The sequence below is a fragment of the Protopterus annectens genome, chromosome 10.part0, assembly GCF_019279795.1.
Source record: "Protopterus annectens isolate FY-2018-M chromosome 10.part0, PAN1.0, whole genome shotgun sequence".
Lineage (NCBI taxonomy): Eukaryota > Metazoa > Chordata > Ceratodontiformes > Protopteridae > Protopterus > Protopterus annectens.
Window position 1 is genome coordinate 349133126 of NC_056744.1, and position 26241 is coordinate 349159366.

Below are 26241 nucleotides of genomic sequence, written 5' to 3' on the forward strand. Positions count from 1 at the left end.
AATAAAATAAAAATCAGTGTTTAACAAGGGTTTAAAAACTTACTCTGTTTCATCATATAATCAGGCATAAAAATTCCCTGCAAGGGCACCTTAAATAAACTATGGTCTGATCTGCCCTGACAAGGGCAGAAGATGCAATCACAAATCAAATTGTGATTTTAGTTTTACCTTTCCTGTCATACACTGCAAACATTAGTTTGGGGTGATGGAGGATGCAACATTAGTTTGGGGTGATGGATGATGCAACTTAAAGCTATAGTACGCCAAACAAAGTCATCCTAGGCAGTCCTATCAGAGAGAAGAGGGTGAAGTTCAAAGCAAAAAGCCTGGCTTGCACCCAAGACAGGTGCCAAAAGACAGACCAAGCATTGAAGATAGATAAATCCAGCATTGAGGGAGGGGTCTGGCTAATGATTCTAGCTGATGATTCTAGCTGGGAGGAGGAGGAGATCAAAGATATGTATTCTTGTTCTACTCCATCCCCTAATGGTGACCAATAAGTGTGCCTTCCACAAGTGGCACTCGCACCACCACTGTGGTCTGCTTATGCACCTAGGACACTTTAGCACACCAAAACAACCACACAAAACTTAGCAACCTGCATGTTAGGAGAAAGCAAAATAAAGAATTTCTCAGAACCGGGAAAAGGATAAAACAAGTTTTACTCGGAAGTCGAGCCTCCTTAAAAGCTCATACAATGCCACTGCAGATTTTTCCACTCTGGTCATTTCAGGTTTGCCAACCAGACTCACAGGGACACTGCTTAGTCCTAAGCTTGGGTGAAATGTGGAGTAAATAAAATGTATGAGGTTGTGCAAATCAGTGGTTCTTTAATAAATCTTAAAAGCCTGCAGCTGCAAGAACTCTTATTTGGTCAGGCATTTGGCCTGCAACACAGCAGATTGCAAATATGTACTTTTTTGGCTGTGTTTGCAATTATCCAGGTCATGTAGCCAATAACCTAGCAAGAACAGCTTTTTCTTATAGGCCCTAACCTCACCCTTAGTGGTGGATGTTATTACCTACCATCACTGTCAAGCAGCCAAGCACTCCCCATGTGTGTGTCCATCCCACACACATGCTATTTAGGGTACCATCACCAGGTGGGGTGGCCATTTCAATGCTATGCAAGCCTTCTGTTGCATCATGGTAATCAGTGACATCACTACACACACAAAGATGGTGTGCTGGAGTCATTACCAATCTCGCCCCTTCCCAAGCCACAATTTGAACTTCTGTCACCTGGGTATAAAGTCAGAGCTTAACCCCACTATACCACAAACCAGACATTTCAACTCCTATTTAAACATTCATGAACTGTACAACCAGAGTTTCTGCAGTTCTACCACCACTGCACCCACCTCCCCAGAGATGCACTGCCCATTGTAAAACATTGGAGGACACCCCCAACACTAGATTGGCCAACAGCCTGGGACTTATCTACATAAATAAAATTAGACATAAAATAAAGATTTTTTTCACATGCTACGTGGACAGATCTTTGCTCCAGACTAACTCTGATGTCACCAGGAAATCCTCAGCAATAAGTTTATCAAAAGCCTCAACATGGACATATGACCCGGCAAGTGTTTGCACAACATGCCTGTAGGCAATTATAAAATGCTCCTCTTTCAAGGGGTGCACCTCTTAAACTTTTGTTCCCTGGACTTCAAAACTTCAGACTTGTGACTCTCCTTTGCCCACAACCAAATCCAATCTCTTCTGAAATGCCCTCTGAAGTGGTCACAGTACCCTAGCAAGGATTTTTCTATTATTTAGTTTGGCAGAAATTACCTCTGGGTGCCTTTCATTTGCTTTAGCCACAGCAATATTGCCTCACATGATTAAAGTAGTCTAGAAAGAAGATCATAAATAAAATATGCATATCTGCTTCCATGACTGACGCACACCAGTCTTCACCTAATCACCTGCCACTTCACAGCTCACTCTGGTCTATAGGACTAAAACCAGGCATACAAGAGTGAACAGCACTAGTGACATCAACATTGGACAGCTTGCCACCATTTTAGAGTGTCCATTTTTCCAAAACATTTCCTCTATTAACACACTGCAATACCTGTGAGCCCCAAAATAAATCTATGAATCACCATGTCAAATCTTTGCTAAAATCTCATCCATTGAGCACCAACCCCATTCACATTCCTCTCCATTATGGAACCATAAACTAGATTGGTAATCTTTTGGATAAAAAGATATTTATTGTATATACATCACATATAAATATATAGCTTAAAAAGTGCAAGCGTAGTTGTGCTAGTCAAGTAACATGTACACAGTGAAACCACTCACAAGAAAGGAGGCAAAAATGTGACACTGGCAGGACAGTTTGGGACTTTATAGTATTCAAGGGTTGCAGTGTTCTCTGCATGTCACACTGGCAGGACAGTTTGGGACTTTATAGTATTCAAGGGTTGCAGTGTTCTCTGCATGCCACACTGGCAGGACAGTTTGGGACTTTATAGTATTCAGGGGTTGCAGTGTTCTCTGCATGTCACACTGGCAGGACAGTTTGGGACTTTATAGTATTCAAGGGTTGCAGTGTTCTCTGCATTTATTTCAAGTATGACCAGCTGCAGACAAAAGTCAAAACAAGATGTTTATGGGCAAAGACTGATGATATACAACTGTGATGCAAAAGCTTCAAATGATTAAAGGTGTCACCATTAGGGACCAAGGTATAAATGAAGCCAATACAAGCTTTGTTGCAGCCATGATGTGCTTTCTGCAATACTAAAATGGAAACTTGCCCTTTGAACTAACAAGGGAATCCCTTAACGACAGGATGTTACAGCATACTTTCCAGTTGCAATATTCTTGTTATAGTTGTACTGTTTCTATGGCTACATAAACACAATTGTGTACAAGCAGTGCTTAACAGAGCTGCACCACAAGACATCTGTGGGTTGTCAGCCATTCCCAAAGATGCCAAGTAGAGACAAAACCATGCACAAAGCCATCATTACTCACACTATAACCATCATTATCTGCCCTGTCTTCCATTCATACACATTAAAAGAAATATGGTACTTTTTATTCTGCTAGGATTTCACTTGCACATTTATTAATATTTTACCACTGACTTAAGTCTGAAATATCAAAACCAACATAAAACAAAGCATAACTTATACAGTTGGACAAATTTGCCAACAGAAGTAAAGTCTGCAAATTAGCCCAAACAATTTAAAAGTAGGCTTTTTTTTTTAAAAAGATGTACAATTAAGCTGTTCTGAACACAGATCAAAGCCAGGGTAAACATAGGATTTTACCATTCACTGCTTTATCGAAATATTTTCCAGCAACTCAATACCACTTTTGTTTCATATACACCAGCTTGGATAGTGTCTACATTACCCTAAAGAAATTAGCCTCTTCTGCACCTCAAACCCATTTAAAACAAATAATTCAGTATCTTTATTGGAAGCATGAACATTGAAGCACTGAAGAAATTAAACTGAAAGGCCTTCTCCACATCTACATTTTCCTGTGGAGCCATCCCCTGCCTATTTCACAAATCACCAGTTCACTTTTTTAAAAAAGTGAAATTCAGGTACTGGGTAATTTACAATATTCTGGGATAATTCAAGAAATGTTTATTCGGCTTCCCAGTTAACTCTGGTCCGCTGATTGGCAGTAGATTTTTACGGTGCCAAGGTGCCAGCTCGACGCCCAATCTTCAATGAAAGCACGCCCATTCACTTTTTGAAGGCCACTCTACCATGGAGGAGGACATGCTGATTCCACACAAAGTGCTCCAGCCGAGAATTGAACTGGAGGAACCTCTTGCTGTGATGCGACAACGCTACCACTGCACCACCGCGGCTATGGGATAATTCAAGAAATACTGTGAAATAAAATTTTTCTCCAGGTGTTGTATAGAAATCTGAACAAAGCAACAAGTAATGGGGAGACAAAGGCCCAAAAATAGGGACACTAAATATTGTTCTTACAAACTTAGAAAGGTGATAGACTAACCGGTCTTGCTTAGCATGACACTTCTGAAGGATATGAAGTCTGAAACTCAAATTTGCCATTATTTCTGACTTCATTCTCAATGATCTGAACAAAGCAACAAGTAATGGGGAGACAAAGGCCCAAAAATAGGGACACTAAATATTGTTCTTACAAACTTAGAAAGGTGATCAGACTAACCGGTCTTGCTTAGCATGACACTTCTGAAGGATATGAAGTCTGAAACTCAAATTTGCCATTATTTCTGACTTCATTCTCAATGATCTGAACAAAGCAACAAGTAATGGGGAGACAAAGGCCCAAAAATAGGGACACTAAATATTGTTCTTACAAACTTAGAAAGGTGATAGACTAACCGGTCTTGCTTAGCATGACACTTCTGAAGGATATGAAGGCTATTATTTCTGACTTCATTCTCAATGATTTGACAGAAAATACAATTTTATGAGAAAAAGGCTTAAAATATGAGGCAAAAATCTGGACAGTTAGCGGTATGAGGTATGATGAGGGTTCATGAAATACACATCCGGGACCAGTTTAAACTTATTAATTTAGAAAGTTAAATAGAAAAGGTTTTGAATGAGTTTTCTGAAAAAAAAAATAATCTGATATTGTAGTGTAGGTCATCCTCAATAAATGTGCAACAAATTCACATGAAGTACAGACCAATAAGTCAAAGGTCGTAGACATTCTGTAAAAGTCAAGGACAAGTGTGACAAAAAGGAGACAAATACATCTGCCGTTCATGCAGGTTAAAATTTTACTGCTACAACCATTGTAAAGTTTTTCCTACTGCACCCCACATTTTACATTTGTTCATGTTAGGATGCATTGCTCTATAGATTTTCAGAAATGCAGTAGGACATAGCTCACGCTCATACCTCTCAACTGTACAGATTTTCGCAGAATGTTCAGATTTTTGCCTTATATTTTTGGTCCATTTTTCATAAAATTGTGTCTTTCTGGCAAATTAGTGGCAAATCATTAAAGATTGAAGTTAGAAAATAATGATAGACATTTGAGTTTCAGACTTCATACCCTTCAGAAAATTCATGCTAATGCAACACCTGTTATTCTATCAACTTTCTAAGTCTGTAAGAGCAATATTTCAAAATTGTCCCTATTTGTACCACTTTTTTATGGCTTTGTCCAGATTTCTTACTCTAAGAGGTTGAGAGGCCTTCACCCCGAATTGGCACATCATTCCTCCAAGACCAGATGGTAGCAGATCACTTATGTAGTGGTTACATCCCTTTCACTCTGTGGTAGAACCAAGATTAAGGCGAACATCTTCCAGCTGCAGACACTTCAGTTAAAGCTGGCCATATAAAAGTTTCCCATAACATGGGTGCTCAGTGTACTTGTTTATAGAGCACCTGGGCCAATCCTCAAAATGAGCCATAGCTCAACATTAGCTACATTCAGATCAGTGGAGGTGCCAAGGTGTCCACTGATCACTGTTCAGTGGGGAGTTGAAGGGATAGGTAGAGAAACAGCTGGAGAGAAATAGAAAAACTCAATTTAAGGAGAATGTTGCTGACATACCTATCCAGTGCTTCTTTGGGGGGGGGGGGGTTAGACACCTCCAGAAGATCTTTTTTTCTTGTATATTCGCTAGATCAGGGGTGTACTGTTTACCAGACCCTACTCAAATCAAGAGTTACGTTAGCAAGAAGGTTGGACAAAAGGTAGTCAGGGCCAGTTAACTACCCCCTAGTGGTGACAAGGCAGCATCAGGTTTAATAAAAGGCTTTTTGGGTACTGCTTGTGGGAAGAGTCCCTGGACCAGACCAGAATGATGGATATTAAATCCACGAAAGCAACAGCTGTGGAAAAAGCTTGGAAGGACTTTGCCAAAGCCATACAAAAGGACTCAGCTGGCTTTAAAAATAGAAATTCTGCCAAAGCATTGAAATAAATGTACTCCAGTCTGTTCTCAGGGTGGATGAAGAAATGTAAACCTTGACTGGGGAAATTGTCTGGAGGTAAAGACTGAACTCCTGAACATGGAGGACTTTTCCTCCTCTCAAGATGCAGTGGAATAAGCAGAACTTTACATTTCACTAGATGAGGTCACTGTTGTGATTAAAAGAACAAGGATTCAGGAGCAGATGAGAACTACTCAGAATTTAACTTGGTTTACCATTGCAGTGCACTGATCTCCTAGACCATTTGTACTGCTACAAGTAAAGTTGAATACGAAAAATAAAAAAAAAAAAAAGGAACAAAACTCAAGTCATATACAAAATACAAGTTACAGAGTTATAGTAAACTTATGTACAAGTTTATACATTATAGTTATTATACATACTATACATGGTTATAGTTATCCCCTAAACATGTACCCATGAATTACCACATAGGTGGCCGTACACTAAACATCGAAGTGTAATGAGAGGCTTAGGGACACAGGTGGACAGTGGTCTCACTTTTGATAACCACATCACCACAAGTCAGGAAATCCTTCTATGTGGCATACCTCATCACTAAGGGCTTTTCATCCAGAAAAACAGAGGTCATTTTCCCACTGTACTCATCCCTCATTAGACCCATTATAGTACAACACCCTGTTTGGCATGTACCTCACAAGACATCTGCAACAGCTGGAAAGGCCACAGAAATACCCCACTAAAAGATTCATGGGCCTAAAGCAGATGCCATATGCAGACAGTCTAAAAAAAAAAACTCAGCTATACTCTGTGGCATAGCGTCTACTCAGAGGCAATCTCTGCTTAACATAAAAGGCCATGTCAAACCCTGAGCTGTTGGACATGCTCCACTTAAAAGAAATCCCAATCCCTCAGAGCCACACACACCAGGGATCCAAACCTTGTCATCACAATGAACAAAACATGCTGGAGGTATAGGCTCCTGAGCCAGAGACTCCCCATACATGTCAAGCAGAGTGCCTCCTTGGCCCTCTTCAAAAGGAATTTTTATGATTGGATGGAAGATAGGAAATTCACCCCAGGGATCATGTCAATCACCCTGCCAGACAGGGGTCCAGAGAAGTAAATATTGTGGGAAGAAATATCCAGGGACTTGTTATGGCTAGGCTTGTATAGGCCCTAGGGCAGATAGCCTAGTACCAACCCATGAACCTATAAATTACTTTGTATTAGAAGCTACAATATTGCTATGAAGACAGAGGTTTACAGACATTCAAGATGTATAATGAAAGGGTTTGTAATAAGCAATAATCCTAGGAGGGAGAAAGCATGAATAATGGGGGGGGGGGTGGACAGTATAAAGAGCCAAGTCACCAGAACATGATTTTGGAGGGGGGGGGGTCAGGAGACTGACAACAGGATGGCTGCCGCGATTGCTGTACTGTAGTAGTGAAACGCTGGACAAAGTTCTCAGTTTAGGCATTTTCCCCATTATCTCTGATCATAACCTTTCAACAGCGAGAGGAAGATGACAGCTAGAATCAGAATCAGAATCCATTTCTGCCACTGGGGAAGGTGTCTGCCACTGGGGAAGGTGTCCATTTCTGCCACTGGGGAAGGTGTCTGCCACTGGGGAAGGTGTCTGGGTTCACACTGACAAGACTGAAGAGATCCACGAGGACCCACAAGCACAACCTTGTATTTCTGCATGGATGTGCATGTTAAAGTGGTTTGGGTATCTTGAGCAAGTTGAAGTGGTTTTATCTTGTGATTATGCCCCCTCAATGCATTCCGTGGGAGATGTGGCATGACCCACTAGAAGGGGGTGCCAGTGCCAACCCTTTCAGCCTTCCTTGAAATGCCTGATTGCACTTATGGAAACTGAGATAGAAACTCCTGCATAGCTTATATATATATATATATATATATATATATATATATATATATATATATATATATATATATATATATATATATATATATCTGGTTCTCGCAGAGGACCTTTGTACATCCTCAATTCTGTAGTCCTTGTTCAACAACCTAGCACACTGGACTCAACCCAGTACCAAAAATTACAACTACTTCACCATAAACATTCAACCTTGTATATACATTTTTTTAGGCTTCTGTTTTATTCCACTTTTACCTGTTTTAAAGGGGAGGGCAAATTTTGTTAGGCAGACCCAAGCAAATTTCATGGCAAGTCAATTCCTTTCCCCTCATTTAGTCCCCCTAGGCAAGTTTACTACTCCCCCAGTAGTTTGTACACCAGCATCCTCCTCTTTACAACTCGTGTGTTTTGTCCCATTATTTTCCACTTGTTATGACATTTTCACCCCTTTAAGAACCGCCAACTTATTCTCCTTAAGTGCCTTCAGTAATAAAAGACTCGTCCCAAGGTAGTTGTGCAAGTTTAAGTCCAGAAGTGAGAGTACATAAACGGTCATTAATAAGGCCAAAAAAAGTTATACCAGCAAACATACTTGTATTTATAGCAATTGCTGAAGGATATTTAATACAGATAATTGGTTGTAAATTATATTGCGCCCTGCGATTCATTAAATACAAGCCATTTAAGGAATTTGCCAAGACAATGATTTATCAAAGAGTCTGCCCACATGCATGTTTTGCTCACTATGACTTCAGCATGCAATTAAAGATATTTTTTGCAAAAATGCATGACCACTAGAAAAAAATACAAAAGTATTTCCACAAATGGATGCACATGATCTATATATAGGGCCATATTTTGGAATAGGGAGTACAATTTTACTAAAAACTCCCAAAACTACGAAAGGAGATGGGATGTAAAAAAATTTATAGCATCAAAATGTTAGTGATTCAGAAGTGAGAAAACAGTTTACAAGAAGTCTGAAATCTGTTGGATTCAATTCTTTTCAAAGTAATACCTTCTACAGGGGAACTTTTTCAAGTGAAATTGAATTCTGGATTAGCATTCCATATCTATTCTTAAAACTAGGACAAGTTATTTAAAAACTTAGAAACAAGTAATACTTTAAATAGATCTGAAGTGTTGAGAGAGTCAGAAGTGACAAAACAGATGGAGGTGCAGCATTGTCAATCACTGGTCGCACGCTCACGTTTTTAAGTAATAATGAAGGATATGACTTGTTGGAGGTGCAGCATTGTCAATCACTGGTCGCACGCTCACGTTTTAAGTAATAATGAAGGATATGACTTGTTCAGATAAGAATTCTGAAACTGGGCACACATGAATGGAGTAGTTACCAGCATTAAAGAGTTGGCATCCCCTGCTCTGAATAGTAACAAAGGATGTAAAGAACTCCAGATTCTGAAAAATGCTTATATTATTTAACAAATGCATCTCAGATTTGTTAAGGCTTTCAAGAGCCTTATATGTACATGGATACTTAAGAGCAGTACACATTTGTAGGTCATCATCCATCCAGAGTCCGACAGATCCTGGCCGGGGGGAGGGGGTTTAAGAGATCAGGAAGGCTTTTTAAAATATTAGTACTATTGGCTTGAAGTTATCAGAATAAGAATGAATATGCATTTTCTGTAAAGTATAATGCACCACCTTTTCTCAGGAGAAAACATTTTTATCAGATCAGGAAAAAAACAGGAACATTTGAGAGGTGTGGACATTTGATCCAGCCCTTCTCTTAAACAACCAATTAATTCCAAATCAGGAAAAAACATCTACTTATAAAATGAATGAGAGCAAAATGTTTTAAAGCAGCTGGTGTGTAACAAAGAATGCAGCCCTCCCTTCAGTGCAAATATCCACTTACTTTACATACTAAGAAAGTAGAGCAAAACGTTTAAAGCAGCCGTGTGCAACAAAGAATACATCCCTCCCTTCAGTGCAAATATCCACTTACTTTACATACTAAGATAGGCAAAGCTTTTACCCCGAGCACAGGAGAAGGTAAATAACCTGCAACTAAATGCATGAGCTCTGAAATCAGGGTGAAAATCAAACGCAAGCAATGCACACTTAAAAATCATGTCCATGTGACAGCCACATCAGTAGTCTTTGGTAGCCCATTTTAGTATAGATGGTAATTGCTTGCACTCCCCTTTGACCACTCCTAGTACTTAGTGTAAGCTTACTTTGGTGAGTAAAGTAGAGCTGTGAAAGAATTCATTGCATATCAGGATACAGCAGCTACAAGAGACACGCACAAGTGGGGATTTTTAGACAGTCACACAGAATAAAGGTTCTAAACACCATAAAAAGCAGAATGGTTAGCAACATGTGAACCATTTCATAAATGCAAGCAACCAGGTTCCTACCCTGCACCAGACAGATGTAGCAAGAAAGAGCTGGAGTACATACATACATCTCTTATCCAAAAGGTCATGTGGTGACCTGTACATCCAGCCTGCAGTTAGACACCACAGTGTATGGCACCACAGTGCAAAAGTAGTTTGACACACAAGCAATCAAATCACCATTTAAATCAATAGCATGCAGAATTTAATAGCAACAAATAGCACATTCACCTTTGGTGCCGAGACCAGAAAGCTGTGGGTTATATTCCCACTCCAGGTGGCTGGATTACAGAGTGCATTACAGCATTAGGGAGAGGCTGTACTCATGTCAGTCATCCTTCAGATGACATGTTAAAACTGAGGTCACATCTGCTTCTGTTGGTAGTAGCTCAGGGGATGCAAGAGATCCCACAGTACTGTTTAAAAAGGTTAAAGGGAAGCTCTGATGCACAAGCCAAATGTCCTCCAGTAGTACAAATACCACCTCAGGTCTCTCGAGGCCACTAACCTGGTGGGACTAGGTTCCTTAGACCAAAACGTATTCCCTTTCCCCTCCATATCTTCACCCACTAACATTTCATTACTTCATGCCCTTAATATAATAAATTCCAGGGGGGATACTGAGGTGATAACATTTTGCACTGTTATCCTCAGTCTGCTAATCTTTTGTAGGTACCAGTAATGTGTGGAAATAAAGTTTTGGAGACAAAAAGCAAGAGGATTTAGGACTTTTGTAGTTTATCAACAAGGCTGTGTCACGAAATGAAACAAATGTCTAGGGCAATGTCCATCTTGTGTAGAGACCATGTTTGATTCAGAGGGGCTGGGGCTGAGGCCATATTTTAAAGTAAAATATGCCTAGACAAAAATAGTTACTTCTACCTACTGGTGATTATTGGCCCATTAGACAACCTCCTTGTGCAACTCATCTGCACATTGTAGACATGGGTTCAGTTCTAGGCAAGTAATATTTCTGGGACTGTCCATCACAATCTAACTCTTATTTAGATTACATTTCTTAAGCCATTGCAGTCTATCTAGTTTGCAGATGTAGTGTACCAAATTGTCAAACTAGGTTAAACAACTTGCCTGTCAGACCTTTGTAGGGGGAAGTCAGTAGTACTTACCTAATTATATAAATGAAGGCCCATTAAACCACATTAGCCAGCCACTTACCTATCCGACCTTTGCAAGTAGGATCCAGTTCTAAATATTTACCTAATGAAATAAAATAAGGTCTGTTAGACTATGTTTAAAACAAGTCCCCAAAACATTTTGTTTATATAAATACAGTTTAATTGCCACTTCAGGGTCAACCCAGGAGCATGGTCTGGGAAAGTGATTCAGTCACAACAGGCAAAAAGAGGTGCAAGGAATCAAACCCTGTAAGCAGTATAGGGAGCAGCTCTTAAGAGTTTTGTTGGGGGTGGGCTACACAAAAAATAATCAAGAGTATTTAAATACACAAACTTACAGCAGCCAAGCACATTTTAAAGGATGAATAAACTCCCGGGGGTGGGGGTGGGGATATGCAGACACCTTTGACAAAAACTTGGGCATAACCATTATGAAAAAGCTACAGTATAGGAAAACACTAGTTATACACACATACATACCCAGTGAAAAAAAATACATTTAAAACAGTTGCTTACTAACCTTTTGGAATACTGTTACTGTATATTCACTAAAGGGGAGAAGTCACAATCCCAAAGCCACACATTAACACGCAGACATTCTTATATTTATTTTGTAACCACAAGTAAATTAAATATTGGCATCATACATCACTCCTTACATTTCAAAAGTTCCAGCTTCCCACGTAAATGGCTTAAGTGTCCAAACGACTCATTCACGAGATATTCCTGGCAAGAGAGTGGGATATTCAACAGTAGTTAATCTGTACATTTGGAAGGTGAAGGGAGTAAACATTTCAATCTTCAGCCTGAAAAACATGCTTTGCATTAGCTTTTAAGGAAGCAGTTGGACAGTCATTTGAGAAATTCCAAGGAAAGATTTTAATACACCTACGGCTGCAGCAAATCAAAGAAGTCCAGAGATAGCTATTAAAATGGCAGGGGGGGGGGGGGTACATTTTAAATACACATTGCACTATCAGAAGCTTTAAAAGCCAGTTTAATGAAAGACTGATCTTTGGACTAAATTTGGTTTGGTTCACAAAAAACATTTTTTAACATGTTAAAAAACACAACCTTATAGCAGATCATTTTCTTCTTCCCCAAGCCCACCAAAATAGCAAAGAAATAGGATTCAATCTCTGAAATAAGAAAACTCTACTACTTAAAGAGAAGTAAGAATAAAATGTAAAAAGCAGGTACTAGTTTTTATAACAGCCATGAAATCAAAATACTCAGTTTTTGCATTTCATAATGCACTCAAGAATCACGACAGGCAATTCCTTAATAGTTCACCTTGTTAACAATGTCTAGTTCCTGCTCTAGTTTCTTAAGACGCTGTAAATCTTCAGCTAAAAATAAAAAGAAATAAGAAACACATAAAGAGATAAGAACTGAACACAAAGGCCTCTAATCCAATAAGAGATGTATTATTTACCAGAATTCATCATAAATAAGAACACAATTATAAGTGCTAAACAACAACCAAACCACTTCTGGCCCTTACTGAATCAATTTATACACCTGGCACAGGTATAGACTTAGTCGCACAAGATTGGGTAAGCCAAGAATCAATCAGAGGGTGTTTCCTTCCTTTCTTCCAGTCAGAGAACAGTTCTTGTTGGTGGGGGGACATTAATAAAAGTGATGTAAAATTGTTAAGATTAAGGAGTTAGTGAAATGACTTGCCTTAGGTGTGCCTGGTCAAAACACCTACAATGGTAGAGTGGACTGTGATTTATCCCTTCCATTGTATGAGTACAGCATATCTATGTGGCAATACAGAAATGTAAAATGATGCTTAGTAATGTACCTCAGTCAAGTGAATCATGGCCTTAAGCTAATGTGGTCTGCTTTTATTTGGCAGATGTTATGTTTCTTTATTTAGTTTCCAAAAGTTTATTTTCTCTGATGAGCTTCAACTAGCTAGAGCAAATACTCAAAAGCAAAGTTATAAGCCGGTGGGTTTGTTTGAGAAATGTATACACAGTAGTAGGATTGTACAGCAAACAAGCATTTTGATAGCACTTTAAAATAAAAAGCAGTGATGTGTGTTATCTTGAAGCAAGCTATAACATAGACAGAAGGATTACAACACAGGGGGTTTGTGCAACCCTGTATGTTATGTCTGCACCTATCAGGGTAAATGCTAGCATTATGGTGCAATTTCACCTACAAAGGGGGGCTGCTAGGAAAGAAGAATTGCAGGCTATGATTGCTAGGGGTTACAGAGACAAACAGCTGAGGCAGTCAAACATAGCAGTGGCAGCCAGCAGGATGCACACAACATGTTCTAACAGGCTGAGGTGGGGAGAACACTTACACATCTTCAGACACTTACTGTGTACCTATAATGTGTGATAGGAGGCCAGAGTTATACACCCCAAACATGGTTGCTAATTTTCTATAATGTTCCTTATGTGGGCTTTTATATGTCCCTAAACGCATGCTGTATATTTGTAATGTGTAGTGGGAGGTGTAACATGAAAGCTTCAGTCAAAAGCATACATTTGTCACAAAATGTCACTGTGAAGTCCTGCTTCCACGTCTAGGCCACATAAAGGGTGTGTGTGTATATGTATATATATATATATATATATATATATATATATATATATATATATATATATATATATATATATATATATATATATATATATATATATATATATATATATATACACACACACACACAGACACACACACTGTGAAGTCCTGCTTCCATGGCTAGGCCACATAAAGCATATATATATATATATATATATATATATTTTTTTTTTTTTATATGTGTACCACAAAATGTCACTATGAAGTCCTGCTTCCACGTCTAGGCCACATAAAGCATGCATCTGTCACTGAATTATCATCATCAGCCCCGTTTTTTCCATTTTCAACATGGGGTCGGGGTATCATGTCAACTGTCATCATTTCTCTCTATTCAGTGCCACTCTCCTGCCTTCTTCAGCACTCATGCCTGACTGTCACAGGTCTTCTCTCACACAATCCATGCACCTCTTTGCTGGACACCCTCATTTCCTCTTGCCTTCTTCCTGTCTGTTCCAAATCTTCTTCACCAGATTGTCTCCTCATTTTCTGCACAATGTGTTTGAATCACCACAATCTGTTCTCTTTGACCTTTTATGCTATTGGAGCTACTTTGGCTTCTGCTCATATGTCCTCATTTCTTCATCCGTCCCGCAGTGTACATCCTACCACCTTCTCAGGAACTTCATCTCCATCACCTCTAGCTTCTTCAACTGCTCTGTCTTTACTCCGCAGGTTTCTGTACCTGTATCATACAGTAATACTAGTCACACTACTGTTTTGTGCACCTTACTTTTCAGCTTCTTTGACATTCGTTTGTCATGCACTACACCTGACACTCTGCCCTAGTTGTCTCTGCAGCCCCTCTGATTCAAGCTTTGACCTTCTTATTCAGTCTTCCATTCTCTGAACCACTCCTCACAAATACTTGAAGCTGCTAAGCTGTTCCACTATTTTCCCTTCTATTTCCCCTATTTCCTACCATCACAGCTGTCATATCTGTACTTAGTTTCATCCCATGGGCCTTCATTTTTACATTTCATTCTTGTCTGCTTTGCTGAAGTTCTTGCTCAGAGTCAGCCTATAATCCCACATTGTCTGCATATAGATCAACTTTGTTGATCTGTCCCCTCCAGTCTGTTTGCTAATGTAGTCCAATACCACTATGAATAGCAGTGGGCTCAGTGATAAACTCTGATACACAACCACTCCCACTGGGAACCTCTCTGTGAGACCAAATACTGTACTTGAGTTACTGGGTCCTTGTACCTGGCTTGCACTCATTTTACCAATATTTCTGGGACTTCAAACCACCAGTGGACTGCCCAAAGCAACTTTCTTAGGACCTTATTATATGCTTCCTTCAAATCTAGGAATGCCCAGTTGGACTCTTCCTTCATCTCCAGCTTCTTCTCAACTATCAGTCTCATTCAAACATGGAGTCAGTTGTGCTGCATCCTGATCTGAATCCAAACTGCTCATCTCCCATCTTACTTGCTACTACTCTTCATTTTACTTATCAGTCACCCTCTCCAGAACTTTCATGCAGTGTGCCAGGAGTTTGATACCACTATACCGGAATGTCCACTTTGTTCTTGTAGACTGGCATGAGTATGCTTATCCTTTGGTCATCTGGGATACGCCTTTCTCTCCACACTGCTATGAGTACCCTCAGGAGCCATTTCTCCCTGTCTCACCCAACATCTTTATCATATCTGCTGTGACCCCATCCAAGCCTGCTAATTTCCCTGTCTTCATTTTCGTTAATGCTGTTCTTACTTCTTCTAGGGTGGGCTCCTCTTCTCTCATCATAGGCTGTGTCTAGGACAGTACAGTTCTGTGGGGTTTCCTTCATTTAGAAGCTGCTAAAAGTACTCCTTCCTTCTGTCTTATATAAAAAACTATATAATGTCATTGTGAAATTCTGCTTCCACAGCTAGGCCACATACATATACAATAAAACATTACCATGAAGTTCACCTACCATGAGTAGCCCACACAGTGCTTTCCTATGACCATAGGTGACCCTCAGTGTTTCTCCATGCCATACAGTTGGTGACCTCACCCCAGTAACATGGTGCTTGCCCTCCATCCACTCTTCTTCAAGTGGACCATGCTGGGCACAGGATGGAGATTTTGCATGTAGTAAGTCAGATGGTCCAGTGTTATGGAATCATGAACATTATCAGACAGAACAGAAAGTCTGTTTCAGAGTGACATACAAGATGACACATAATCTGAATTTGTTTCATCGATTTATCCAGTGTTGCAACATATAACTAGTGTACTGAATTCATCACCTATCCAAAAATGCCCTTTTCCCAAATCCATTTAATTACTGGTGTGTGTCCATTTCTGGCCTGATTTACATTACTATCCATTGTTTATTTGACTGTACATCTCAAAGCAACAGCAGCAGCAGGCACTCAGGAAGCTTGTGAATGAGAGGTACAAGGTACCCACACTCACCATGTTCATATCCCCGTTCTGTTGCCATTTACTGAACAGTACTGCAATGAATGGGGATAAGCACTATGGATCCACCTACCAAAACCTGCTTTCTAACAAAGATGAAAACAGATGGCAGCAAGGTCTGCTTTAAAATTGCTATGAAGTGGTCTGCACAAGGATGTGCCATCAGGTCTGTGTGGAATTACTGCAGCAGATGTAAATGTGCACAGGTACTCAATTGCCTGCCAGCTTTACAATTTGTCTGCATAATCAGAATGAAAACAGATCAAATGATGGTGCAGTGGTGCAGCAGTAGCATTACCTCACAGCAAGAGGTTCTCTGGTTCGATTCTCTGCTGGAGTACATTCTGTGCAGAGTTTGCATGTCCTCCTTGTGCTCATGTGGGTTTCCTCCCATGTCACAAAGACATGCATCTGGAGCATTTTTCCCTGGGCCTCTACTGAAAATTGCCTTCATTCCAAGTCAGACTTTCCAAGTAAATAAATGTTAAATAAATAACGAAATAAATATAAAGAGTGTGATGGTGTGATCGTTAATCTCACCACAGCATTCTACTTATTGATCCAAAACCCTGTCAAAACAAATGAAGGAATCTAAACTGGATTCAGGGGAAATTATTTAGGTGTACAAAGCCATTATCTGTTGGCTTAGTGAGTATGTGTTAAGCAAAAGACTGTTCACACCAAGCTTATAACCTGAGGTTAAGCCATTTCTGATGGCACAGTGGGGTATAGCCTCACTACAACCCATCTGACCTGAGTTCAGTTAGCAGCTCAGGCACATGCTCACACAGGTGAACAGGGGTAGAAGAATGATGAAATGGTGCCTGCTTACCTTTTGGAGAGGGTATGGGGATGTGCAGTACAAGCAGTATTGGATAATACTAGTGCCATGCCAATAACTTACTGTTGCAAGTAGAGGGGTGGGCATTGTAGGGACATGTCACTCTGTGGTGGGGACACTTCTCTCACACCACCATCGCACACCCTCTGTTGTGATATCATCCCAGCACTTTTGTGGCAAATAGATCTAAAATCACAATCCCACTGTGAGCCACGGTATGATAGCACCTCAGGGGTGCATGGTGGCTTGTAATCTGTAGACTCAGCAGCTGTGCATCAGGCACTCTCAGGTTCCAGGTTCTCTCACATTGTGTGGCAAACAGTAATCTGTAGAATTAGCAGCTGTGCATCAGGCACTCTCAGGTTCCAGATTCTCTCACATTGTGTGGCTCACAGCATGCTGCCATCATGAGTGGGAGCATCAGAGGATGAGAACTTCAGGAAATGACACTGGGGCACAGTGCCAACCTAAAGTTAGTGGAATCAGTTTGAAGAAATACTATAAAAAAGTTATTTCCTTAGGTTGTGTAACTTCAGATTATATTAAAAGCATGTAACTAACTGAATAGAGGAATGGTGGGGGGCTCCCTCCCACTTCAGCAAGGGCTTTGAATTGTCTGTCATTGTTTTTTCGCACTTTAGCAATATCAATATTTAACTAAAGCATTATTCAATGAATGGTGCCAAAACCATGAAACGCAGGGCATTTCTTATTGCTCTGTCTGTCCTTTACTATATTTGTAACTCAAGATATGTAAACGTTAATGTGTTTTGAATATGGTATTTCAGGAAGCATTACAACTCTTATGATCTTGATGTTGTGTTGTTGTTCCAGGAATTTAAAGGCACTTAAATGTTCTCTGGACTTATGTTAGGGGAGTGATGCCAGCTGGACTTTCCAGAAATAAGGGTGGGCAAAAGAATATTGCATATAGAACTTCTGCTAAAGACCAGGAGCCTTGCAAGTTAGCTGTAAGCTAAGGGGTAGTGACACAGTGTAGTGTGCATGCAAGGCAGATATGTGCATCAGACATACTGATAACATTGCACACCAGTGAGTTGTAGGCTAAGGGGTAGTGACACAGTGTAGTGTGGATGCACGGCAGTGTATCAGGCATACTGATACCATTGCACACCAGTGAGCTGTAGGCTAAGGGGTAGTGACACAGTGTAGTGTGGATGCACGGCAGTGTATCAGGCATACTGATACCATTGCGCACCAGTGAGCTGTAGGCTAAGGGTTAGTGACACAGTGTAGTGTGCATGCAAGGCAGATATGTGCATCAGACATACTGATAACATTGCACACCAGTGAGCTGTAGGCTAAGGGGTAGTGACACAGTGTAGTGTGGATGCACGGCAGATATGTGTATCAGGCATACTGATACCATTGCACACCAGTGAGCTGTAGGCTAAGGGGTAGTGACACAGTGTAGTGTGCATGCAGGGCAGATATGTGTATCAGGCATACTGATACCATTGCACACCAGTGAGCTGTAGGCTAAGGGGTAGTGACATGGTGCATTATCCCTTGCTCCTCATTGGGTCCTGCCTCCATGTCCCTTATGAATTGTGCTACAAGGTTGACTTCCTGAGTAATTAGGGGCCCACCTGGTCATGATAAATGTCCAGGATTGCCAGAAAGAAGCTATATGGGCATGTGGGAAGAGTAGATGGGGGTGTAGGGATATATCTCTCCAACTTCTCATTTCTCTATCACTGCAGTACTAGACTCCAAACAACTGTTAGCAAATGTACATACCACACACCCAAGCAACTAATTATTCAGGTATGATAATACAATTAATAAAATTGAAGCACACAGCTGTATCCATGACTGCTGTTCTGTACAGAGTAATACAAGCCATCACCAGATGATGCAAACAAGCCACACTGCTGTACATTAATATACTATCAGTGTGCTATAATGTCAGTAAGTATTCAATGCAGGAAGGCACGTCTGATGTAATATAGTCTCACATGTATGCTGTATAGGAAGGCACCATACATGTACTATAATGTCATTATGTACTCAGTACAGGAAGGCACATCTGATATAATATAGTGCTACTGTTTATGAAGTGCAGGAAGGCATGTCTGATGTAATAGTGTCATACGTACTCTGTGTAGGCATGCACCATTGGTGTACTATAATGTCACTATGTAGTCAGTGCAGGAAGGCATGTCTGATGTAATAGTGTCATCATTACTCTGTGTAGGCATGCACCATCGGTGTACTATAATGTCACTATGTAGTCAGTGCAGGAAGGCATGTCTGATGTAATAGTGTCATACGTACTCTGTGTAGGCATGCACCATCGGTGTACTATAATGTCACTATGTAGTCAGTGCAGGAAGGCATGTCTGATGTAATAGTGTCATACGTACTCTGTGTAGGCATGCACCATCGGTGTACTATAATGTCACTATGTAGTCAGTGCAGGAAGGCATGTCTGATGTAATAGTGTCATCACTCTGTGTAGGCATGCACCATCGGTGTACTATAATGTCACTATGTAGTCAGTGCAGGAAGGCATGTCTGATGTAATAGTGTCATACGTACTCTGTGTAGGCATGCACCATCGGTGTACTATAATGTCACTATGTAGTCAGTGCAGGAAGGCATGTCTGATGTAATAGTGTCATACGTACTCTGTGTAGGCATGCACCATCGGTGTACTATAATGTCACTATGTAGTCAGTGCAGGAAGGCATGTCTGGTGTAATATAGTGTTACTGTTTACTCAGTGCAGGAAGACGCATTTGATTTAATATAGTGCCATGTGTACTCTCTGTAGGAAAGCATTGTCAGTGTACTATGGTATCAATGCATCTTTCTTTAAGAAGCTATTTATGCTTCAAACATGTATGCTATGGCACTATCAGCTTGATACATTTTCAGCTTCAAGAATATTAGCTCAAGTATGTGAGTTTCAAGGATCTGTCGTCCAGTCACACAAAAAAGATTACCTTCCAGTGCTGTCCTTATGTCATATCTGTTGTTCTTCTACCACGGTTTCTCCTTTGCATGTTTCAGGAATTTAACCTCCAGTCATACACACAACTCTCCAGGTGAGGGCTCACCTTTCTACCTGTCAAACCTCATCACTGTATCCTGTTTGTTCTACTTATTGTTTAACTGTCACCACAGCTGACCACTTTCTGGCTTGACTCGGACAGGTAAATGGCTCTGTAAAAATGAGAACCACTGAAATAACAGCTGTAAACACACCACAACTGAGAACCGCTGAAATAACAGCTGTAAACACCACAGCTGAGAACCGAAGTAGCTGCAAACACCACAGCTGAGAACCACTGAAATAACAGCTGTAAACACCACAGCTGAGAACCTCTGAAATAACAGCTGCAAACACCACAGCTGAGAACTGCTGAAATAACAGCTGTAAACACCACAGCTGAGAACCACTGAAATAACAGCTGTAAACATCACAGCTGAGAACCTGTGAAATAACAGCTGCAAACAACACAGCTGAGAACCGCTGAAATCACAGCTGTAAACACCACAGCTGAGAATTGCTGAAGTAACATCTGTAAACACCACAGCTGAGAACCACTGAAATAACAGCTGCAAATGCCACAGCTGAGAACTGCTGAAATTACAGCTGTAAACACTACAGCTGACTAACAATGGAAAGCTGCACAAATTTACAAGCCAACAACTCTGTAATGTATCATCACTAAGAGGGCATTATTGTGATCCACTTACATGCCACAAGGAATATCACATGACACATAGTGAGGGAGGTAGTGAGGGAATCTTGTACTGAAGTAGCTGAGTTGGGGGGGTGGGATACAAGGAAAGCAGTGGTTACAGAGTCATTGGGTGGGTATAACAATGGCATCTGTTTACACAAGACTGCATTTTGAATGTCAGAAGACCTATCCAAAGGTGCAGTGACACATAAAACGTCTTTGTTAGGAGTCGTAATTCACATATTTTAGGACCAAAGGAAGCTGTAATGGGCAGAAGACTGAAAAGGACAGCCGGGTTCCAGCAAATCAGTTTTGTTACCATAAGGTGTGAGCCAGTTTTGGCATGCAAGACCATGTTTCACTTTAGCTACGGAAGCGTTTTTCTGGACATTATTTGCACCAGTAAGAAAATGCTGTAGAGATTACAATACTGATTTTCTGTCATACCCAGAGCCCATACCTCTTGACTGTCCAGATTTTCACATAATGTCCACATTTTTGCCTTATATTTTTTGATCTGCTCCTCATAAAATTTTCAATTTTCTGGATTTTTGTGGCAAATCAGTGAGGACTGAATTCACTAAATAATGACAGGCATTTGCGTTTCAGACTTCATAGCCTTCAGAAAATGCATGGTAACACAAGGCCTTTTATTATAACAACTTTCTAAGTTTATAAGAGCAATATTTAAAATTTGTCTCAATTTTGGGGACTTTATCCCCCCATTATTTTTTGCTTTGTCCAGATTTTTTGTGCTAAAAGGTTAAGAGCTATGCCAGAACAGAATCTGCTGTATAGGTTCATAGGTATTTACCAGGCTAACAACCACAAGGGCCTTTTTAAGCCTTGTCATGCATCCCAAATATCTGACAAGTTCTGATACCCTTGATAAGTGCAAGCATGGGCCTGGGAGATGAACCATTTACAGATTACCTGTGGCCATTAGAGACATAGGTGCCAAACCAGGGATAAATTTCCGTTTTCCCATCCAATTGTCCAAGTTGCACTTGAAATGGATTATGGAGGAACTCTGCTTCACATGGATGGGGAGCCTGTTCCATAGACGAGGTAGTCCCTGGGATACGTACCGATCTCTCCAGCAGGTCCTATTTATATCACAGGCAAGGTTTAAGTCTTTATAACAGGTAATTCTGGTGCTGTAGAGATTACAATACTGATTTTCTGTGACACCCAAAAGAGAATATGCTATAAAGATTGCAATACTGAGTTTCTGTTATACCCAGAAGAGTGAACCTTTTCATTTTGGTATTGTTGATTAACATAAGACAAATCAGGTTCTTCCTTGAGTATGCATGTATATAGGACAGCAATAGCTCATATGCATTAAGACGGTAACTGTGATGAAAGATAGCCTGATTTCTAGACTGAGATAGCTATTCATGTAAGAGGAAGATTTACTCAAGGACAGGGTCCAATCAAGCCTGATAAGTGGCACAGTGGTCTTCATGTTTGTGGGTTCGGGGTTTGAGCCTAAACTCTGGTTACCATCTGGGTGATGCTTGCATATTCTTCCCATTTTCACATGGGTTTCTTCCAGATAATCAAGACTCTTGCAATAACACAACAGGCCTCAATGCTCTGTTGATGGCATTCCCTGCACTTCACGGACCCTTGCTGGATAAGTTCCACTTGTTCATCTCCTAATAGTAAGGGTGAAAAAGAGTTGAGCTGCTTAATGTGATGAAGTGGCTTGACACTGGTCTGAAATCAATATGGAAGGCAAGACCAGAAAATAAAGTTTCTTTTGTCTGTGTTGCCAAAATTCAGTGCTCTAGTAGTTACCCATTAGAGTGAATCTTCTAGGCCTGACACAAACAGCCATCTTCTAGCCTTTGACGATTATAACCACTTACTCAAGTTATGGTAAGTTGGTTAAGACTGAGAAGTGTATGATTACCACAGAAAGGAAAATTCAGGACTAAACTATGGGTAGATTTGGTACTCTTCCATGCAGATCTCAAGATGTCTCACCACAAAAAGCCCTCTTGAAGTCTATATGTTTCATCACTGGGTTCCCATAAAGCACATGAATGGGGAAACCAATGAACCTTCCAGTGGAATATAGTAGTACGGGTTCAGATGAGGTAAATCCATCTTCCTAAATCTGGAAGACCCTGACATTGTCCCCCTATACATATATAAAGATACACACACACACACACACACACACACACACACACACACACACACACGCACACACGCACGCACGCACACACACACACACACACACACACACACACACACCATTTGCATAAGCAACATCTCTGTAAGTTATGACTGTTTTCTGAATAGTCAGAAACATGCAAAGGTTGTCTTCAAGCAAAAGTAAGGAGGCCACAATAAACCACACAGTGATGACCCAATCTTTTTCACTGATGTTTCTTTCAAAACTATTAGAGGTGTGGGTCAGCATGAACATACAAAACAGGGGTTCCCACATTTGATACTGCTGATCCAGGTCTAATAATTAAAGAGAGTGCTTGAGGGCAGGTGAGACATGAATCATGCGGAGTGAGGCCAGCTGTCCTCAGTTATGGGAACCATAGGTGGTCACAGGGTCTGGCAACTGCTGCATTTTCATGCTGTACAACATAACTCAGATTAGCTTAGTTATTATCCTAAAGTCTTTTGGTCTCTATCCTGTTTACAGTCATCTTACCCATGCTGCAATGTTGTTTTACTGCTTCCCCATGTAATATGCACAATATTACATTTTATATGAAATCCCATTTACCACTTCCTTATTCACAGTACCAGCTACCATAGGTCTCTCTGGAAATCACCTCCCGCCAATCAGTACTGTACTCTCTTCCCAATTTTCCTGTATTATGAAATGTACCTCACTCACTATTTGAGCAGTCTTTGTCTGCCTCACCATCTACTTCTTCTGGGCCACTTTGGACACAGAATGACCTTTGTAGTAATTTTTTTGCAGTGACACAGCCAGCTCTGGTGGTATAGAATGATTAACCCTGACTACAGCTCAGGTAACCAAAGATCGATCACTGGCTCAGGAGACTGACCAAGCTGGATGAGGAGAATGGATGTGCCCGTCCTGGAGGGAATGACCTGCGTACTGCACATGTCCCTTGGAGGAGAGGCTAGTAGGTAAACACATGGCCTGGGGTGAATCTTAGACTCACCAAGATGCTGATGGGTGACAGCCTTCAAAATATGTATACAGAAGAATGCAATCACTTAGGGAAGATATTGTAGAACTCTCCAGTGATGTGCCTAACATGTCTCCCTGGCCAGGGGTGTAGTTAGCTTAACATGTACACAAATGCATGGATCTCGCCATGCCCAATAGAACCAAGACACTCTCCTCCAAAAAAAGGAAGCCAATCTGGTGGTCCCCTGCCACAAGCAAACTCTACAACAGAAGAAGGAAACTGATATGGAATAAGGTAAAGTTCCAAGACTGTAAAAACTCCCTTATCAGCCTCAACAAAAAGTTGAGATCCTTCATCGAATCCTCTAAAGCTAGCTATGAAAACAGAATTGCAGCAGATAGTAAAGACAACCACAAGACCTTCTATAGTTATGTAAAGAATCTCCACAGCAATACCCAGATTTGCTCTGAGCTACTGCACAATGGTACCTCCTATACTGAGCCAACAGATATTGCCAATATACTGGCCAACAGATTCAGTGCCAACTTTACCCTTCTCTCCCCCCCAAAGGACCAATCACAATTCCAGTAGATTGCCAGGCACCCAGTATTACTGCTGCATAGGTTAAAACAGCACTGTCCAAGGCCAAGAATACAGCTTCTATGGGACCTGACAATATACCTGGCTGTGTTCTACATGAACTACAGAGTGAACTGACATCTCACCTGTGTGCCCTGTTCAATCACAGCCTCACCTCAGGCTTTGTCCCTAGCAAATGGTGCACTACTACACTCATCCCTCTCCACAAAGGAGGAGCGACTACAGACCCTGGGAACTATTGCCACATTAGCCTGATGAGTCTGATATGCAAAGCTATGGAATGCATCATCTTAGGGAAGATATTGTAGAACTCTCCAGTGATGTGCCTAACATGTCTCCCTGGCCAGGGGTGTAGTTAGCTTAACATGTACACAAATGCATGGATCTCTTCCCAATTTTCCTGTATTATGAAATGTACCTCACTCACTATTTGAGCAGTCTTTGTCTGCCTCACCATCTACTTCTTCTGGGCCACTTTGGACACAGAATGACCTTTGTAGTAATTTTTTTGCAGTGACACAGCCAGCTCAGGCTTTGTCCCTAGCAAATGGTGCACTACTACACTCATCCCTCTCCACAAAGGAGGAGCGACTACAGACCCTGGGAACTATTGCCACACCCCAGGCCATGTGTTTACCTACTAGCCTCTCCTCCAAGGGACATGTGCAGTACGCAGGTCATTCCCTCCAGGACGGGCACATCCATTCTCTGGTGGTCCCCTGCCACAAGCAAACTCTACAACAGAAGAAGGAAACTGATATGGAATAAGGTAAAGTTCCAAGACTGTAAAAACTCCCTTATCAGCCTCAACAAAAAGTTGAGATCCTTCATCGAATCCTCTAAAGCTAGCTATGAAAACAGAATTGCAGCAGATAGTAAAGACAACCACAAGACCTTCTATAGTTATGTAAAGAATCTCCACAGCAATACCCAGATTTGCTCTGAGCTACTGCACAATGGTACCTCCTATACTGAGCCAACAGATATTGCCAATATACTGGCCAACAGATTCAGTGCCAACTTTACCCTTCTCTCCCCCCCAAAGGACCAATCACAATTCCAGTAGATTGCCAGGCACCCAGTATTACTGCTGCATAGGTTAAAACAGCACTGTCCAAGGCCAAGAATACAGCTTCTATGGGACCTGACAATATACCTGGCTGTGTTCTACATGAACTACAGAGTGAACTGACATCTCACCTGTGTGCCCTGTTCAATCACAGCCTCACCTCAGGCTTTGTCCCTAGCAAATGGTGCACTACTACACTCATCCCTCTCCACAAAGGAGGAGCGACTACAGACCCTGGGAACTATTGCCACATTAGCCTGATGAGTCTGATATGCAAAGCTATGGAATGCATCATCTTCTTCTTCTTCTTCTTCTTCTTTTGGCTGCTCCTGTTAGGGGTCGCCACAGCAGATCAACTGTTTCCATTTCTTCCTGTCCTCTGCATCTTGCTCTGTCACACCAACCACCTGCATGTCCTCTCACCACATCCATAAACCTTATCTTAGGCCTTCCTCTTTTCCTGTTACCTGGCAGCTTCATCCTTAGCATCTTTTTCCCAATATACTCTGCATCCCTCCTCAGCACATGTCCAAACCAACGTAATCTTGCCTCTCTGACTTTGTCTCCAAACCTTCCAACCTGGGCTGACCCTC

General features: G+C 41.0%; 1 protein-coding gene across 1 annotated transcript in view; it reads right to left on the reverse strand.

Moving 5' to 3' along the window:
- The window catches only part of LOC122814146 (allograft inflammatory factor 1-like), a 37507-nt gene extending 24728 nt beyond the window's left edge, over positions 1-12779 (reverse strand). The window contains exons 1-4 of the mRNA XM_044086758.1: positions 12711-12779; positions 12569-12624; positions 11935-12001; positions 11316-11357 (exon numbers count right to left, since the gene is read on the reverse strand). Of these exons, the coding sequence (XP_043942693.1) occupies positions 11316-11357; positions 11935-12001; positions 12569-12624; positions 12711-12723 (178 nt within the window). The 5' untranslated portion in view covers positions 12724-12779. The remainder of the gene's footprint in view (positions 1-11315; positions 11358-11934; positions 12002-12568; positions 12625-12710) is intronic.
- Positions 12780-26241: the final 13462 nt, after the last annotated feature.